This window comes from Prionailurus bengalensis, chromosome B2 (genome assembly GCF_016509475.1).
Source record: "Prionailurus bengalensis isolate Pbe53 chromosome B2, Fcat_Pben_1.1_paternal_pri, whole genome shotgun sequence".
Classification (NCBI taxonomy): Eukaryota; Metazoa; Chordata; class Mammalia; order Carnivora; family Felidae; genus Prionailurus; species Prionailurus bengalensis.
In genome coordinates, this window is record NC_057349.1 from 39,675,161 (window position 1) to 39,694,574 (window position 19,414).

Sequence of the window (19,414 nt, forward strand, 5' to 3'; positions counted from 1 at the left end):
ACATCTGCACACTCCACCCCCGGCTCAGGCACAGGGAAAAGATGAAGAGTCCTTGTGGCCTGTTCTGAGAGACTACCCTCACACAAAGGCACACACACCATGCCAGTCTTTTCACAAAAAGGAAGTACCCTTCTACCTTCCAGCCCAAACCCCTCCAGAAACATCTTGCTCGCTGGCCCTGGAAACCAGCTCCACCTTCAGACTTGCCAAAAACTACCAGATTCATCACAAAGAGCCGTGGGGCCTCCCGGATTCCCAACTCTGGCCTCCTACTCCCATCTCAGAGAGCTACTTGGCAGGAAGAGGAATCCTGTTCCTCGACAAGCAGCAGTCGGGGGCCCCAGTACCCTGGCTTCCCGGCCAGCCAATCACAGCAGCCTGCATACTGCCCTCCTCCCCGGGAGATGGGGCCCAGAGACTCCTCTCAGGGTCAGAAGAAGACTTGGCCGCCGCGGAGCAAGGTGGAGGAAGGTGCCAGCTCACCCACCCTCTCCCCCAGGCCCCCCAGGAGATGATCCGCCTGCCCTGAATAACCTCTTCCAGATCCAAGCGGCTTCCCCACCTCCTCTCCAGGCTCAGTGGGGGAAAGAGAGCCTTGACTCCCTTGCCCTGCCTCGGGAAGAGCCCAGCCCAAGTTCCCAGCAAGGGGCCCAGGGAGCCACTTCCCAAACCACAGGAGTGACAGCAGCTCCCCACAGGGTTATGAAAGACCTCGGTCAGAGTGGGTGGGCAGGGGAGGGGGCATCATTATCACATCGGAAGCAGCTGCAGTTCAGCTCCCGGGCTATCCCTCAGCTCTGGCCTTTGGCTAAGGGGGAAAGGGAGAGGTGATCCCACCAGGCCTGAAGCAGCTGCTCGAGTTCCTCAGAACAAGGACCTGGAAGGAGCTAACTCTTCTGGGATAGAAAAGGAAGGAAAGAAGGTGGGATGACAACTCCTTGGCCCTTCCTGAGAGCAATCGGGGCCTGACTTTAATCGGCTCTAGGAGGCTTTTCAATCACAAAGTCCACACTGGGATAAAGACTCAACCAAGGCAGCCCCCTCCCCCACATGAAGCACATTCCACTTCCCCACTCCAGTGGGGGTGTGCAGGCATGTCCTTTTGCTGCCAATAAATAACTCATGGTGGCTGTGTAAACCCAGAGGCAAAGTACTAGTGAGTATAGACATGCAGTTTGACTTGCTATCTGGGGGAAAGACCAGGAAGGAATGGCACCCCCTGGAGGTCAGGAGAAGGGGATTCAATTCATGCTGGCAGCTCAAGCTTGGAGGCCGCGGTTAGCTACCCTGACCGTCTGACTGTCCCCCACACTGCCGTATCTTTTGTCCAAAAATAAAATAAAATAAAATAAAATCGGTTCTGCTACCCTCCCCAGGGGCAGAAAGTTTCTGAGGTCTTGGCCTTCCTTTTCCTGGTAAGTGTGGTGACAGTATGTAGGGGGGTGGGGAGAGTTATGCACGCACCCGCAGCTGGCGGGGAGAGACAGAGTGGTCGGTGTAGATGCACAGTTTTTCGATGGTCAGGGGCGTAGTCTCGCGCAGCTTGGAGGCCAGCAGCATGCAGACCGCACCCAGGAGCTGCAACTGCGCCTTTCGGGTGGGGACGCAGGACAGGTAGCGATCCAGGTAGTTCATGGCCAGGGGGAAGACTTCCTCCTCACAGCGCTGCTCCTCACAAACCTGGGGGAGGGCGCACAGTCACTTCTAGGGCAGGGGCATGGGGAACGCAGCAGCACTAAAGGGGGGGGGGGCGTTGAAGGGAAGTGGATGGGAGGCAAAAAAAATGGGGGGGGTGTAACCTTCTGAGACAAGGACTAATACGGAGGATGCGCCTTGCCTAAGGTGACGCCCCCCACTTCCTCCGCGTAGCCTGCCTCCTTCCCCCTCCCCTGGGGGGTGGGGGTACGCCAGAGGCTCCCTTCCTCAAGGATTCCAAACTGAGGCTGCCCTCCCCCATAGCAAGAAGGGGGCTGAGGGACGGAAGAGTTAGCCACGGTGGGCAGAGAACTGGGACCTTACCCCCATTACCACCACCCACTGCACACACCCAAAGGGAAGGGAGGAGACTCCAGCCGCTGCCTCCCGCACTTTTCATTTCCCTGACTGCCGGAACAGCGCGCGCGCCACCCCCACCGTCTTCCCCGCCAGAACCCCGCGACAGACACAGGAACCGGCTCTGGGGCGGGGGCGGCCGAGCCCAGGGTTTTCCAGGCGCGCTCTCCCGAGCAATCCGAGCGGGGGAGGGAAGCAGGAGACGCTGAGAGAAGCCAGAGGGGAGAGGGTGGCCCCGGTCCCGCTTTCCTGGCCCGAAGGAAGGGTTAGGGAGGGTGCCGAACGACCGGCAGTCAGAGTTAGGGCTGGGGAAGGGAAAGGGACACCACGGAGGCAGTCGGCTGGCTGCGGTGCCCGAGTGAGAGACCAGGCCCCGGGGATCTGAGCCACCGAAGCATCTTGCTGATTGTTGTTGAGACCAGGATGTCCCCACAGGGCGGCCCGGAGATGTCCGGAGCCGGGCGGCGGGGGAGGGGAGACCCTTCCGGGAGATACCTCCAGCATCCAGTACGCCAGCATCTTCCGCATGTGCGGCTTGATCTCCCTCTGCACACACTGGAAGTAGGAGGCGCGGGGCACGTAGCGCTCCTCCAGGCGGAGCAAGCTCTGCAGGACACGCTGGTCCCCCAGCAGTCGCGGGTCCGGCCCGGCCCGGGGCGCGTGCCGGGTGCCCTCGCAGCACAGCAGCTCCATACTCGGGCAGCGCACGGGCGGGCGGGAGCTGGGGCTCGCGAGCCAGAACGCAGGCGGCGGTCGGGACTGCGCGGGGCGCGGGTCTGGTGCTGGCGCTGGCACTGCGCGGCCGAGCCCCAGCCCGCCCGCGCCGGCGCGCGCGCCGCTTCCCTGACAGGCGCCCCGCCCCTCGCGACGATGTAGCAACCGTGGAATGCGAGCGTCTCAGCGCGCAAGGGGCGGGGCCGCCGGAGCCCCAGACGGAAAGGGCTGGCTGGCCGCCCCCTCCCCCCGGGCGGCCGCATTGGTCCGCGGGGCGCGGGCCGGCCGGCTTCCGGGCGCTCCCGGCCCTTCTGACCACCCGCTGGAGAGAAGCTCTTTGGAGGTGGGCCTCTTCCCCTCCGACGAGCCCTCCCCTTTTGCTTCTCAGACGCTAGCCTCCCGGGAAAGAACTTTTTTCCAAAGGTTATTCATTCATTCGACAAACCCTACTTCACCCGCTGATTGCTCTGGGCAATATGAATGATAATCGACTGGGCACTTCGTAGTGCACAACGACCTAAGCACTTAACGTGTAGCAACTTATTAACTCCTCACGACAACTCTCAGGTGTTAAACTGATTTCGCAGATGACGAAACTGAAGCACAGCGCGGGTAACAATCATAGTTAGCCTGTGGCAGAGCCAGGACCTGGGAGCTGAAGTCTGGCTCCAGAATCTGTGCTCTACACCACTGCTACTTAAACTGCGATCCCCAGACCAACAAAAACGGCACTCCCCGAGAGCTGGTTAGAAGGGGCCCACCGAGACGAGCCGGATCAAAATCTGCATTTCAACAAGATCCCTGGTGATCCCCGTGCACATTAAAGTATGAGAAGGGCCGGTCTAAATCTGCATATTACACAAATACAACCGGGCGGAAAGGCCAAGGATTCAAGGCCTCACCTTGTCATTCAGTTGGCTGTGTGGCCTTGGACAAGCCCCGAAGTCGGCCTTAGTTTCTGTTTGAGGAAAACGTGGGCGGAGAAACTAGATCCTCTGAGAAGGAGTTTCTAGCTCAGACTCTATAAACCTACTTCCCAAACTTTGGGTTACTTTGCAGTTTCCCCAAAGCTGGATTCTACGTGACCAAGAGGCAGACCACAGGCCTCCAGTAAGGCTTCAAATGGGAGGAGGCCTTGGGGATCCCTGCCTCTCCTGGGGCCCTCCCGAGGAAGGAGCCACAGAAGTGACTTGTTAAGAGACAGGAGGACACTGTTACAGCAAGTTCTACGCTAAACATTCTCTCAGTGAGTTGTTCCGTTTTACAGAATACATTTTACCGTCATTTTCATATCATGGAAATGTTCGTTTACATTCTAGAAAACTTCGACAATATGGATAAGACACACAAAAAAGGAAGTAACAGCTACCTACAATTTCTCCAGAGAAGACCCTTAAAATGTCAATGTTTATTTTTTCTACAACTGTTCTGTGAATGAACACATATTTTTAGGAATAAGATCACTGCAAGCTGTTTTGTAAGCTGGCTTTTCACCCCACTAAAAAAAAATACTGTTAGGACTTTTCCATGTCATTAAATATTCTATGTATTTTTTCTTAATTTGTAAAAATTTTATTTATTTTATTTTAAATTTTTTTTTCAACGTTTATTTATTTTTGGGACAGAGAGAGACAGAGCATGAACGGGGGAGGGGCAGAGAGAGAGGGAGACACAGAATCGGAGGCAGGCTCCAGGCTCTGAGCCATCAGCCCAGAGCCTGACGCGGGGCTCGAACTCACGGACCGCGAGATCGTGACCTGAGCTGAAGTCGGACGCTTAACCAACTGCGCCACCCAGGCGCCCCAAATTTTATTTATTTTAGAGTGAAAGGGAGCATGCAAGTGGGGGAGAGAGGCAGAGAGAGAGAGAGAGAGAGAGAGAGACAGAGAGAGAATCTCAAACAGGCTCCAAGCTCAGTGTGGAGCCCTTCTCAGGGCTCAATCCCACAACCCTGTGATCATGACCTGGGCCAAAATCAAGAGTAGGGCACTCAATGACTGAGCCACCCAGGAGCCCCTAAATAGTGTACATTTTTAATGGCTACGTAGTATGCCACTGGTGAATGTATCATAATGCATTTTACCAAAGCTGAATTATTGGAAATCTAACGTGTTTCTAGTTCTTCCCTATTAAAAACAATACAGTAAAATGCTTTTGTGGTAGTATCTTTGTGCATACTCATGACTGTTTCTAGAAGTGAATTAATTTCTAGAAGTGGAATTTCTCAATGTAAGGTTATGAAACATTCCAAGGCTTTTGATACAGTTCTTATTACCAAATTTTCCTGCTAAAAGGCTGAGCCAATCTAATGAACAAACATTAGAAAACTTGAAGAAAAAACGAACACTACCGGCTGGAGAGATGAAAATGGCATATTAACAATTACATATATTTTTAATTCAAGAACGCTTGTTGTATCAACATGTATCTGTGCCATGTGCCTTGTGTGATCTTGTAAGTCCTTTACTCCTGTCTTCAAAAACACAAACATGCAGTTTCTTCAGCTACTTATTCATTGCAATGCACTCTTTCATTAAAGAGAACAATACATTTAAAATTAAAATGATTAGGTATGAAGTTATGGAAGGAACAAAGATGTTCAAGTGTAAGAAGCTTTTAGGGTGCAGGAGAACTAAAAACGTATAGCTTTTGAAATAAGTACAGAACCAGAAACTACATCTGTCCTGAAGGAAGGTGTTTCTTTACTTTTAGAATTACTGAGTAGGACTATTGAGATAAGAAAACTGTACCTTTGATAAGACAGCAAATCACCATTATTTTTTATCTTAAAATTTTTTCCAGTTTTATTGAGATACAATCGACATATATATCAGTTATATTAATTTAAGGTATACAACCGAGGGATTTGATATATGTAAATGTTGCAAAATGACTACCACAATAAATTTAGTTAACATCTGTCTCCTCACATAGTTACATTTTTTCCTTCCGATGAGAACTTTTAAGATCTGCTTCTTAGCAACTTGCAAATACACAATATTGTTAACTATAGTCACCACGTTGTGCATTACATCTCCAGAACTCATCTACCTTATAATTAAAAGTCTGGACCTTTTGACCACCTTTTGCCACTTCCCTCAGCCCCCCAAACCTCCCCACTCCCTGCCTCTGACAACCAACAATCTGTTCTCTGTGTCTGAATTTGGTTTTCTTAGATTCCACATACAAATGAGATCATATATAAAAAAAAATGAGATCATATAGTACTTATCTTTCTTTGTCTGACTTGTTTCATTTAATGTAATGCCCTCAAGGTCTGTCAATGTTGTTGTAAATGGCAGGATTTTTTTTTATGGCTGAATGATCTTTCATTATATATATTACACACACACACACACACACACATACATATGCCACATGTTCTTTATGGAGAAAAACTGGAAAGATAAAAAGCGGAATATCAGTAAGAATATTGACTACTATTAGACATTTACATTTCTTATGTAAATTACCTATTTATATCCTTTGCCCATTCTTTTATAGGAATTGTTTTTATTGATTTATAAGTGCCCGTTAAAGGACACTAACCCCTTTTCATATTTTTTCTTTATCATATATTTTGCAAAATTTTTTTTTGGTTCATCATTTGCCTTTTATTTTTGGTTCATGGTAGATTTCTTTTTTCTGTTTCTTTTTTTTACAAATAGGTTTTAATTTTATATAGCCTTATCTATTGATATTTTCTATAATGACTTATGCCTTTGAATCATGCTTTGCCCATCTTAATATTATAGAAGCATTACAAGAAAGCATAGGAAATATTTATAGGTGAATTTTTTTTTTATCACCGAGGGAACTTGTTGAAAATGCAGTTTTCTGGGCCCGGCCTCAGGGCTTTTCATTCTTCATGTCTGTAATGAGGCCCCCAAAATCTGCATTTCCAAGAGTACATACTATAAAGTTGGGTTGTTGGGTTTTTTTGTTTGTTTTATTTGAGAGAGAGACCCCGCACGTGCACAAGCCTGCAAGCAGGGGAGGAGCAGGGGAGGGGGGAGAATCCCAAGCCGACTCCAAGCTGTCAGCACAGAGCCTGCAGCACACAGCCCAACACGGGACTCAACCTCAGGAACCACTGAGGTGAAATCAAGAGTCGCACACTTAACCCACTGAGCCACCCAGGTGCTCCAGGTTTTTTTATAATGTGTAAATTGTGACCTACATTTATTCATGATATCTTATTAAGTGGGGCTGTTGCCTTACTTTTCCCAAATGTCCATGACACTGATTTAACAGTCAGTTCTTTCTTTATCACCCACTTCTCTGCTCTAAGCAGCCCTTGGCCTGGTCCTTGCACTTCACAGTATGCCTTATTTGGGACATTCAGGGTCAAAAAACTTCACTGGGAATTGGCCCTCAGAATCCCTTCACCTTTCATCTAAGGAAATTCACCTGGTCTTTACCCCAGTATCAAGCACAAAAGTGCTTAAGAAAAACACCAAAAGCTCATTTAGTCTGAAATAACCATGGTCCTTCTAAGAGAACTTGTCTTCAACTACAGCGAGAGGTATGTAAGTTAGCACAGAAAATTCCAGTTAGACAATATGAGAAAGGAAACAATCTTCTTCTATGCAGACCTCTACAAACACGACCGGACCTCTCACTGCCCTCCTTATGTCTTCAATTCCCCTTCTACCACTGGTCAGCCCATTTATGCTCTCTGCTCCATTTATTTAGTCATCCTTTCAGACCCAACTAGGGTCCACCCTCTCCCAAGAAACCTTCCTAGAACAATCCAACTACAGGAACCAATCCTCTGGCCTCCAAACTTCTGTGGATCCAACTGTACATGCCCTAAAACTAAACATTTGGCTGGCTGGTTCTGGATCTGCTCTCTGTCCCTATCCAGAGTGTAGCTCCTAGAAAGGGAAAGAGAATCCATAGGTATTGAGAGCCAACAATGTGGCAGGCACCGGGCAGGGTGTTTATCATCCACCATCTCACCCTCTAAGAATTGTTTTGGGGATGGGAAAACTGACGTACCAATGGAATTAAATAACGTACTGAAGATCTGCTTAGCTCACCCCAAACCATACACTTTTTAACTGTATGCTGCCTCTTCTTAAGGAGGGGACTGTGTCCTTTACGTGTGTCTCTTCTACGAGACCCAGCACTGGGCTGTGACCACCAGCAATAATATCAGTCTTTGGGGCACCTGGGTGGCTCAGTCAGTTAAGCGTCTGACTTTGGCTCAGTTCGTGAGTTCGAGCCCCAGGTCCGGCTCTGGGCTGACAGCTCAGAGCCTGGAGCCGGCTTCGGATTCTGAGTCTCCCTCTCTCTCTGCCCCTCTCCCACTCACACTCTGTCTCTCAAAAATAAATAAACATTAAAATAATAATAATATCAGTCCTTTACGGAGAGCTCACTGTATCCTGGGTACCTACCCAATACGTATTCAATGATCCCATGTTCCCCATCAACGTTATGAGAAGTATATGATTATTTTCCCCCATTTTACATGAAAGGAAACTAATACTCAGGGCAGCTAAATAATTTGCCCAAGTTCACACAGGACGTCAGTGGCAGGAGCAGGATTCAACCCAGGCAGTCTGCAGAGTCCCTGCTCTTCACTGATTCCTTCTTCTGCCTCTCGTGCTAGTCCGAGAGGGTGTGTTGATTTACGAGTTGTTGATTTACTGAGGAAGAGGCACACAGAGACTGCCCGTCCGGGAAGGTAAGGGTGTGAACTTGTACCCTGGGAAAGGGAGCTCCTGGCGAGCAGGGCATTTTGAGGGATACCTCGGCCTCGCCCCTGGCTGGGACTGCCATGCCCAGAGCTGAGTCATCCTGAACCTCCAGGGCCCAGGAGCCAGTCAGTGACGAGCCGGCTGTCCTCTAAAGGGGCAGGTGAGCACTAGATCAGAGCGGTTCCTGGAATGTTGGCTGATCTGCCTGGGGACTTCAACAACCACCTCTACCTCAAAGGAATAGGGGCTCCCCTTGTTTTTTGTAAGAAAAAAAAAAAAAAACACAACATAGCAATGACCAGGGCCAATATGGGAGGAGTTTCTGCCCAGGTGCACTCAATCAGAAAAAGTTACTCAATGAAACGGCCAGTTAGAGGAGGGGTGGGAATGGAATGTCACAGGCCAGATGAAAAGCCCCAAGAAGGAAGCATTACAATGCTCTCTTCCTCCTCTTCTTCTCCCACTCCTCCTCCCCTTTGTCACTGAAATGTCCCCATCTGGGAACTGAGGGGGTGAACAAAGTGATGGGTGAGGCCCAGCTCCCCCCCCCCCCCCCCCAACCCGGCCTGTCTCTGGTCTCCAGGCTGTGGCTCGGTTACCTTCAGACCCATTCAGAGGACAGGTAGAGGCAAGGCAGGCTTGGGGGAGGGGAAGGCTCTGGAGTCTGGCTGCTGGAGTTCAAAGCCTCATGACTCTGAGGGAGTTACTGGAACCGCTCTTTTTTCTGTTTCCTCTTTTGTCTGATGAGGATAATGCTCTTATGGCATGGTGAGATTCTGAGGACGAAACATCTCACACTGCCTGGCACACAGCGAGCCCTCAAAAGCAGTAGTTTCTGTTGTTGTTGTTTTGGCCTCTCTCCAGGAGCACCCTTTCTGCTATGGACATGCACCCAGAACCCCTCAGAGAAAAGCAAAAGTCTGAGCGGCAGAAGCCCTCCTCCTTCCCGGTATGGAAGCTGTAGCAAAGGTCTATGACCCAGCTCGTGATGTGAAGTGTATTGGGGGGGAGGGGGGGGTGATAAATACTGCAGGGCCCGGTCTGGGGCCACGCTGCTCGGCACTCCCTCTATACCACCTATCCGAGCCTCAGTTTCCTTTTCTGAAAATGAGGATAATAGTAGCACCTCCCCTACAGAGCAGCAGTGAGGCTGAAAACAGGCTCTTATGTGTGAAACACATAGAACAGTGCCTGACATATGGTGAGCCATTAAAAAAGTTAATTGGGACTGTGGCACTTAAAGGCACAAACTTCTTTTTTTTTTTAACGTTTATTTTTGAGACAGAGAGAGACAGAGCAGGAATGGGGGAGGATCAGAGAGAGGGAGACACAGAATCCGAAACAGGCTCCAGGCTCTGAGCTGTCAGCACAGAGCCCGACGCGGGGCTCAAACTCACGGACCGCGAGATCATGACCTGAGCAGAAGTCGGCCGCTTAACCGACTGAGCCACCCAGGCGCCCCAAAGGCACAAACTTCTTTACCCATATGGACTATTTATGATAATAAATGTAATACAACGCATGTGGAGGCAGCTAGAAAATAAAACATGCCAGGGATTGCTATAGCAGTGGTGAAGATCTGGCAAATTCTTTGCCTCAGAAAGGGTGAAGAAGACAATGTTCCAGTCAATGAAACAATCTAGTATACTAAACACGGGCTCAGGGGCCAGGGAGGGAAAAAATAAAAAAATAAGATAAGGGCACCTGGTGGCCCAGTAGGTTAAGCGTCCGACTTTGGCTCAGGTCATGATCTCACACTCCTGAATTCAAGACCTGTGTCAGGTTCACTGATGGCTCCTAGCCTGAAGCTTGCTTGGGATTCTGTCTCCCTCTCTCTGTCTCTCTCTCTCTCCCAAAAATAAATAAGCATTTAAAAATAAATAAATAATAAAAAATTAAAATAAAATAAAATAAAATAAAATAAAACACGATCTGATATGCCACTATTGCATTTCCACTATTGCATTTCTCAGTTTTCTGAGAAATGAATGTTGTTTCCCCCAACGTTTTACTTCAAAATATTTCAAACCTCCAGAAAAGCTGCAGTGAACACTAACATGCCCTTCACCTAAATCCCTGCCCGTTTTGTTGCACCATTTGAGACCTAATTACAAACATCATGACGCCTCATCCCTAAATATTTCAGCCTGGATCTCCTAAGAACGCAACAGTCTCCCACATGACCACAAAACAAATTTACACTAACACAATACTATAAACAATCTATATACAAAGTTCCCCAGTTGTTCTTACTAATATTCTTTTGTAGCGTTTTTCCTTCTCAACCCAAGATCCCATCAAGGATCATGTTCGCATTGTTACCCTAAATCTTTTTTTTTTTTTTTTCTTTGAGACAGAGAGCACAAGCAGGGGAGGGGCAGAGAGAGAAAGGGACAGAGAGGCAGGCCCTGTGCTGACAGCAGACAGCCTGACGCGGAGCCCGAACTCACAAACCATAAGATCATGACCTGAGCTGAAGTCAGACGCTTAACCGACTGAGCCACTCAGGTGCACAGGTTACCCTAACTTTTCGATCTCTTTTACTCTAAGACAGTCTCTGACACTTTTTTTAAAATATGGTTACTTTTTTATTTTGAGGGAGAGAGTGCAAGCAGGAGAGAAGCAGAGAGAGAGGGAGAGAGAGAATCCCAAGTAGGCTCCACACTGTCAGAGCAATCTCACGACCCACAAGATCGCGACCCGAGCTGAAGCCAAGAGTCTGACACTTAACCAACTGAGCCACCCAGGTGCCCCACCAAACTGAACATAATTTTGTTTTTCCTTAAAGGATTCAGGAGACACTTCAGGGTACATACAGTATTTCAGGTCACAATTTTGAGCACCTGATGTACAATATTTCAAATTGGTAATCTTCAGAAGTATTTGTCCATTCCTCAGTAAAAACTGAGCATATCATTCCTACGTAGAATAATTTATAAGTAATGCCCATACCTGCTACTCTAATATATCATGCACATTATAGAACATGCTAAGACATTTTAGGGGCACCTGGGTGGCTCAGTCCTTTAAGCAAATGACTTCAGCTCAGGTCATGATCTCATATTTCATGAGTTCAAGCCCCACGTTGGGCTCTGTGCTAACAGCAGCCTGGGGCCTGCTTCTGTTTCCCTCTCTCTGCCCCTCTCCTGCTTGTGCTCTGTCTCTGTCTCTCTCAAAAATAAACATTAAAAAGAAGAAGAGGGGCACCTGGGTGGCTCAGTCGGTTAAGCGTCCAACTTCGGCTCAGGTCATGATCTCACGGTCCGTGAGTTCAAGCCCCGTGTCGGGCTCTGTGCTGACAACTCAGAGCCTGGAGCCTGCTTCGGATTCTGTGTCTCCCTCTTTCTCTGACCCTCCCCGGTTCATGCTCTGTCTCAAAAATAAATAAAAACATTTAAAAAAAATTTTTTTTAAACCCAAAAAACAAAAAAACCACACAAAATCTCAACACAGCACTTGCGGGCATCATTACCAATCAGAGAAATCAGAGCTGGCATGTGAGGTGACCTGTTCTCTGTTTCTGTTTCACATCGGAGGCTGCCTTCTTGGCTACTCCACGGGGATGTCCAACGGGCACCTTTAAATTCAACTTCTCCAAAACTGAGATCCTAATCTTTCCCCCACCAAAAATGCTCCTCCCACAGGCTTCCCCCTATCAGCAAATGGCAACTCCATCCTTCCAAAACAAGGGCCAAAATACTTGGTGTCACCCCTGACGCCTCTCTTTCAAATCCCACATCCGTCCATCAGCAGAACACAGACGCGCTACTTTCAAAGCATCTCGAGAACCACCCTCTTCTCTTCTCCTCTGCTACCTCTCTGGTCCAAATTCAATTCTTCTTTGTCCTTATTGGTCCCCCACATCCATCCCATCACCTATTTCTCGTTGATTCTATGCCCCCAGTACATCTCCAATCCCTCCCTTTTTTCTGTTTCCACTGCCACCACTCTGGCACTGTTGCACCAGCTGGATTACTGTGGTATAGCCTCCCAACGGGGGTCCCTAATCCACCCTTACCCCCCACCCCCCCACTGCCCTCATCTAGACACAGTGGTGCCCTAGTGGCTCCCATTTCACTCCTGGTGACTGCCAAAGCCCTCATGGTGCCCTGAAGATCCTACGTGATCTGCTCCCACCCCATTTCCCACCATTCTCTCATGCACTCAGCTATTTTTTTTTAATGTTTCTTTATTTTTGAGAGAGACAGAGCGAGAGAGAGAGAGAGAGAGAGAGACAGAGCACGAGCATAGGAGGGGAAGAGAGGGAGACACAGAATCCGAAGCAGGCTCCAGGCTCTCAGCTGTCAGCACAGAGCCTGACGCGGGGCTTGAACTCACAAACCATGAGATCGTGACCTGAGCCAAAGTCAGGGGCTTAACCAACTGAGCCACCCAGGCACCCCACACTCAGCTATTTCTGGAACAGACACGACATGTGTCACTAACATCCTAGATCTGTTTATAGTTTGTCCACTCCCTCACCACCCCACCAAAACAGAATGGCACCTGATCCATAGTAGGTGTCCAAAAAAAAACCCAAAAAACAAAAAACAGACAAACCCTTCTTTGAATAAATGAATGAAACAAACTGGATGTAAGAAAAATGCCAACATAAGCCTCACAATAAATGGCAACCTGTTCCAGGTAAAGGAGCTGGTGCGGAGGCGTGGGGCTGGGCACAGGGGCGGCACCTGTCGCACCCAAAGCTGGGAGGTAACTAGCTGCTCAGCTCCAGCCTTCGGCCACACAGTGGTAATGAGCCCTGCTGCACATGCCCTTTGTTTTCAAGGCACACATCATGCTCTAGGGATTGGATCTGAGGGGCGGAGGCAGTTTGCAATCTCTAGTGCATAAATTGCTTGTGAAAAGAAAGCTCAGGTACTAGCCTGAACCTGTTTAGTCTCTCCTTATCATAAAATGAGAACACAGGCTATATATGTACATATTTGCTTTTTCTCCCTCCTTCTGGCTGTCTGGGATTCTGCATAAATGAAGCTCTCCTGTTCCATTACTCTTGTTGAGGTTCCTGTTCAACAGCGAGGGGTAAGACGAGCAGGGGGACCTCAAGTGTGGACGAGTCACCTACAGCAAAACACCTGGCAATGAGAGACCTGTCCTTGGGCTCTCAGCTAGGAAGCAAAGAAGCCAGCATGCTTCATTCGAGGCACCAAATAGTCCTAGCATTGGTTTAGCATCATGATTACGTAAGTGAGCTCTAGAGTTAGGAGGATGCCTGGCTCTGCCGTTTGCCAACTGTGTGATCTTGGGCAGGCTACTTAACTTCTCTGTGCTAGGCTTCTCATCTGCAAACTGGAGACAGTCATAACGCTTACCTCATAGGGTGGTGGCAAAAATCAATGTGGACAAAATATCTACCACAGCGCCAGGATCATAGTTAGTGCTCGGTGGTGCAAAAGCTGTGATCATTAACAATGCACATTTAACAAATGCCTTCCCAGGGTGCCTGGCTGGTGCAGGTGGTGAGCATGTAACTCTAGATCTCAGGGGCATGAGTTCAAGCTCCACACTGGGCATGGAGCCTACTTGAAAAAAAAAAAAAAAAAAAGCCTTCCCTGCCCCAGCCCTCAGGAAGGCTTTAAGATGTCCTAGGATATGCTGGACATGAGTCATAGATGAGAAGCTTCCATTTGAAGAGTTTCCAATTTAAGCAGATAACTATGAGGATCCTGCATCATGGAGAAATCCTGAGATGTCATTCAGACAGAAGACTTTTTACCTGGGTATTTGCAACACCCCCCAGGGGCAGGTAGGGTGCTTTACGTGATGGGAAGGGTGGGCTGCACTGGGGGTGGTGGCTGTTGGTGGTGCCAGTCACCTGAGTAACACGAGACGGCCTGCGGTGGGAGAGGCAGGGCTGGAGGAGCTCAGACAGTAAGTGGGGTGGAAGAAGGGAGAGGCAAGGAGTAGTGCGTCTCAACTGTGGGGCAACCACCCGTGGCGCCACCCCACAGAATTTTGGGTAATAATAATAATAATTTATACCTGCTAAGCACTTTCTCTCAGCCAGGCACTGAGCGCTTGGCCACATTTGCTCTGTGACTTATAGGTGCTGGTACTGTCCTCATATGATGGGTGGGAACAGAGAGACACGAAGCAGGTAGATATCACAGGGGCACCGGGCAGGCTGAGTCCCTGAAGCGTGCAACTCTTGATCTCGGGGTTGGGAGTTCAAGCCCCACGTTAAGCATAGAGACCATTAAAAAAAAAAAAAAAAAAGCACATTTAGAAGTTAGGTATCGCCAACGTCCTACAACTAGCAAATGGCTGGCTGCCTTGGTTTGGGCTCCCGAGCAGTCTCGAAGACAAGGATTCAAGGCAAGTAATTTACCTGGGCGATGGTTCCAGAAAGCACCCAAAAGGGAGCCGGGAAAGGAGACAGGAAAGGGAAGGAGGCCAGGGAAGAGTACACGATTGGGTAAGTGTGAGGCACTAGTCTAAGAGTTCAGAACAAAGCAAAATAACAACAACAAAAACCCTAATTGGTTTAATCCATATAATGTCAAAATTTTGAGGTAAAATACTATTACCATCCCATTTTCCAGAGACGTTAAGCAATTACGCAGTGTCCTATAGCTATGGGATTTGGAACCAGGTTTAGCTGCAAACCACCCCCCCCCCCCCGCCACCGCCACCCCTCTTAACCACGGTGTTGTGATGCCTAGACAGCCACAGCCATGTTGCACTAAGAGAAGGAGCTGACACTTGACAAGGACACGTCTACAGGATCAGAATAAATTTCTCTCCCTGAATTGCTGAATTAACCAATGCTGGGACACCCTCCTTCTGGACTTTTTTGTGACGTATGAGGTAGCAGATTTTCCTTATTGTTTAATTGACTTTCATTCCCCAAGTAAAAGCTCCTTTCTCTACTATCACCCACGTGATGGGACAACCTTCAATAGCAAACAGGCAAAGAGTTCTACCAAAACTTCAAGAGAGAAGTGATTTCAATATTACCTAAAGGCTTTCAGAGAATATTAGAAAAAGGGTTCACTTCTCAGTTTATTTTTAGCGTTAACTTTGATTCCAAAACCCAACAAGAACAGTATGGGAAAAGAAAATTACACTCATGAATGCAAAATCCAAAGCAAGATATTAGCAAATGGATTCCCACAATATCTAAAAGGGTACTCTGTTATGATTATGTTGACTTTATGGCCAAAATGCTCGGTTGGGTTATTTTTTTGAATCTACGTAATTTATCACACTAAGGATTAAAGGGTAAAAAAGCAAACAAACAAACAAAAAAACCCCAGATGATCACATCCCAGTAAGAAAAGGACTCTTGGCAAAGGAGCAAAAATGAGAACTTCCTTAGTCTGATAAAGGGGATCTACTAAAACCCTACGGTAAACATCCTGTTTCATAGCGAGACACTGATAGTAAAGCAGGAAAAGTGCCAAACATCCAGGCCAGTGGGAGAACTTCAAGGGCAAAGGCTGGGAAAGACCAAGAAGTAAGTACCAGTTCCCCCTCCACGTCCAACCTGTTCAGTCCTTTCCTGAGACTAGCAAAGCCACGTGTTCCCAATGCTCTCATGGTAAACCATCATCTTCCCGCCTCTTTCTCAGTAGGTACATTTTTATGAATACCACCATCTTTCTTCTGAGTCCTCAGATTTTAAACTCTAGCGCCATCTTGGATTTCTTTCTTTGGTTTCCTACATCCAATCACTTACCTGGCCCAAAACAAAAACCACTCCTGAAACTAAGATCTCACCCTTCCTACCAGCCTCTGGTGGTCTTTTAGCAAATTTCTCAAAACTCGCCACCAAAGTAAACCCTTTACAGCAGAGAGGAGACAATGAATCTCTCTGAGGAATCTGGTAGCATGATCCAAAATCACCCTCTGCAAACCAGAAATTTATTTAAAGTCTAACATGCTCCCTTAGAAATGTATAGACATTTAGGATTCTGGGGTATAATATACCCATAATTGTTTTAATATAAAAATAATGGTTTAAGTTACTTACGGTTAAGGAAAATTGAACTCTAAGGAAGCCGTGTATACAGTAAGGCTGGCAGGAGTTTCAAACCCTCTTTTGAAAGGCTGGGCTTACATGACTATTGCAAAAGTCTCCCTGAGAGCCTCTCCATCTTCACGCTGCTTCCAGATAGATCCAGATCAATGGCCCAGAGCCATCAGATTAATCTCTCATAGACACTCTTTCATCTCCAGTCCAAGGACCTGCTTATCAGGTCATATTTTAAAGTCAACCAGCCTGGCTTTTAAAATTCTCCTTCAAGAGGCCCCAATTACCCTATCCAATTTTATCTCAGCAAGAGCACTCTGGTCCGCCTTGAGGCCTTATCATCCACCACTGGCATCTTGCCTCTTTCTCCAAATCCAGCTCTAGCTCTAGCCAGGCCTAGCTCCTGGCCCACCAATTCCATGAAGCTTCCAGGGGTGTAGGAGTGAATAGTCAGGAAAATTTAGAGCCAGAAGGATCAGTGATGCTCAAAGAGAAGCTGACTTGCCCAAGGGCACAGAGCCAGTTCAGGGTCCTTTTCAACTATTCCATTGTCTCCTGTGAATAAAACACTGGAAACCCTTGGGGGTAGGTACCACATCCTTTTATTCCCAAATTTGGTTAGCCTGCTGTAGGAGGTGCTCTGCATAAAGCTGCGTGCACTTTGGTTCCAGACTCCCTGTTCAGGCAATTCCCCTGCTCACAAATGTCTTTCTTCCACCTTTGTCAGCCATTTACACTTGCAAAATCCAGTTTAAGAGTCCTCTCATTGTAGATTATTTACTTTTTCCTTTTAATTTTTTAAATTTTAATGTTTATTTTTGAGAGAGAAAGAGAGAGAGTGAAAGAGAGAGAGAGAGAGAGACAGAGCATGAGCGAGGGAAGGGCAGAGCGAGACAGAGACAGAATCCGAAGCAGGCTGCAGGCTCTGAGCTATCAGCATGGAGCCCGATGTGGGGCTCGAACTCACAAGCGGCGAGATTATGACCTGAGCTGAAGTCACACGCCTAACCCACTGAGCCACCCAGGCACCCCTTTACTTTTTTCCTTTTAAAACTGTCGCTAGTGGAGGACCTGGGTGGCTCAGTCTGTTAAGCATCGGACTCTTGATTTGGGCTCAGGTCACCATGGGAGCCCTGTGCTGGGCTCTGTGCTGACAGCTAACAGCCTGCTTGGGATTCTCTCTCTGCCCCTCCCCCACGCACGTTCTCCCTCTCTCAAAAAAAAAAAAAAAAGTATGATTAAATATTTATTAAAAAATAATAAATAAACAAAGAAAATTGTCATTAGTGTTGTTAGCACACTGAGCAAAAAACAAATACACTTTTAGAAGAGATCCGTACTTCCCCCAAACTCACAAATCTGGGCCAGGTGACTCACTCTATTTTTCTGTTTTTACTTTTCCTCCTGGAGACTGTGTATCATTCATTCTCATTCATTCATTTATTCCACAGATCCTTACTGAGACCCTATGAAGTGCCAAGATACTCCTGGAGCCATAAATAATACAAATATAAGATAGTTCTTTTCTCTTAAAGAGGACACAATCTCCTGGGGGGAAATAAAATGTGCTTTGCTTTCCTTCTTAATAATTACCTTTACTTGATTCTTTCATTGACTCAAATATGGGGGTTTTTGGGCTTTGACTCATCATGTGGCCAGAAAGTTCCCTGAAATCAGGAATTGAATCTTCTCACTTTTTTTGGTATGTAGGTAGAGTTAAAATATGTTCCAGTTAGTACTGATTGTCCTGGTATAATTATTAGTGGTGTACCCTTTCACTATCAAAAGGGTCCCAGTTTGGAATAACACGTGTTGGTGAGGCTGTGGAAAAACCGGAGCCCTTATAACTGCTGATGGGAACATAAAAGGATGCGGCCACTTTGGAAAACGGTTTGGTAGTTCCTCAAAATGTTAAACATAGAGTTACCCTACAGGGGCACCTGGGTGGCTGAGTCGGTGGAGCACCTGACTTTGGCTCAGATCGTGATCTTACGGCCCATGGGTTCAAGCCCTGCATCGGGCTCGCTGCTGTCAGCCTGTTAGTGCAGAGCCTGCATCAGATCCTCTGTCCCCCTCTCTCTGCCCCTCCCCCACTTGCACTCTCCCAAAAAATAAATATTAAAAAAAAAAAGAGTTACCATATAACTTAGCAATTCAATTCCTAAGTATATATGCATGAAAAATAAAAATATACCTCCACCCCCAAAATTGTATACAAATTTCAGAGCATGATTATGATTCATAATAGCCCAAAAGTGAAAGCAGTCCAAATGTCTATCGATGCAAGAACAAATATAATGAAGATGATGCGGTACGTCCATACAATGGAGTATCACTCAGTCATTCATATAAGAAATGAGGTGTTGATGCACCCTGCAGCCTGAATGAACCTTGAAGCATTATGGTAAGTGAAAGAAGCCAACCACAAAAAAGCACAGTTCATACCATTCCATTTATATGAATTGTTCAGAATAGGCAAATCAATAGAGACAGAAAATAGATTAGTGGTTGTCTAAGGCTGGGGTGGGGGGGTGATGGTAATGGGGACTGACTGCTCATGGGAACTGAGTTTCTTTTGGGGGTGATGAAAATGTCCTAACATTAGATTATGGTGATGACTGCACAACTCTGTAAATATACTAAAAAACTAAAAACTTGTGCACTTCATATAGGTGAATTCTATGGTCTGAAAATTATATTTCACTTAAACCTTTTAAAAAGCATTCCAGTTTGGATAATAAATTATGATCACCTCCTACCCAGGGAGGCCTTACCATCGTGATTGAGACCATAGGAACTTTTGAGTTAGAGAGACCTAGGCCTGAACCTATCACTTACTTGTTGTGTGACCTGGGGGAAATTATCTGATTTTTTTCATCTGCAAAACAAGGTAGTCATGCCTACCTCAGAGGATTGTTGTAATGTGAGGTAATGCATGAAAAGTGCTGGG

The 19,414-nt window shown here is 47.2% G+C and overlaps 1 protein-coding gene across 5 annotated transcripts in view; it reads right to left on the bottom strand.

Annotated features, from left to right (window-relative positions):
- The window catches only part of CCND3 (cyclin D3), a 98,322-nt gene that overhangs the window by 4,298 nt on the left and 74,610 nt on the right, over nt 1–19,414 (bottom strand). For 2 of the 5 annotated variants that reach the window (XM_043591386.1, XM_043591387.1), the window contains one exon: nt 1,465–1,680. The exons of 2 other annotated variants lie outside the window; for them this stretch is intronic. In XM_043591386.1, coding sequence (XP_043447321.1) covers nt 1,465–1,680 — 216 coding nt within the window. Of the gene's footprint in view, nt 1–1,464; nt 1,681–2,547; nt 2,938–19,414 lie in introns of those variants that run through there. One more of the 5 variants, XM_043591385.1, reaches the window with a different exon arrangement.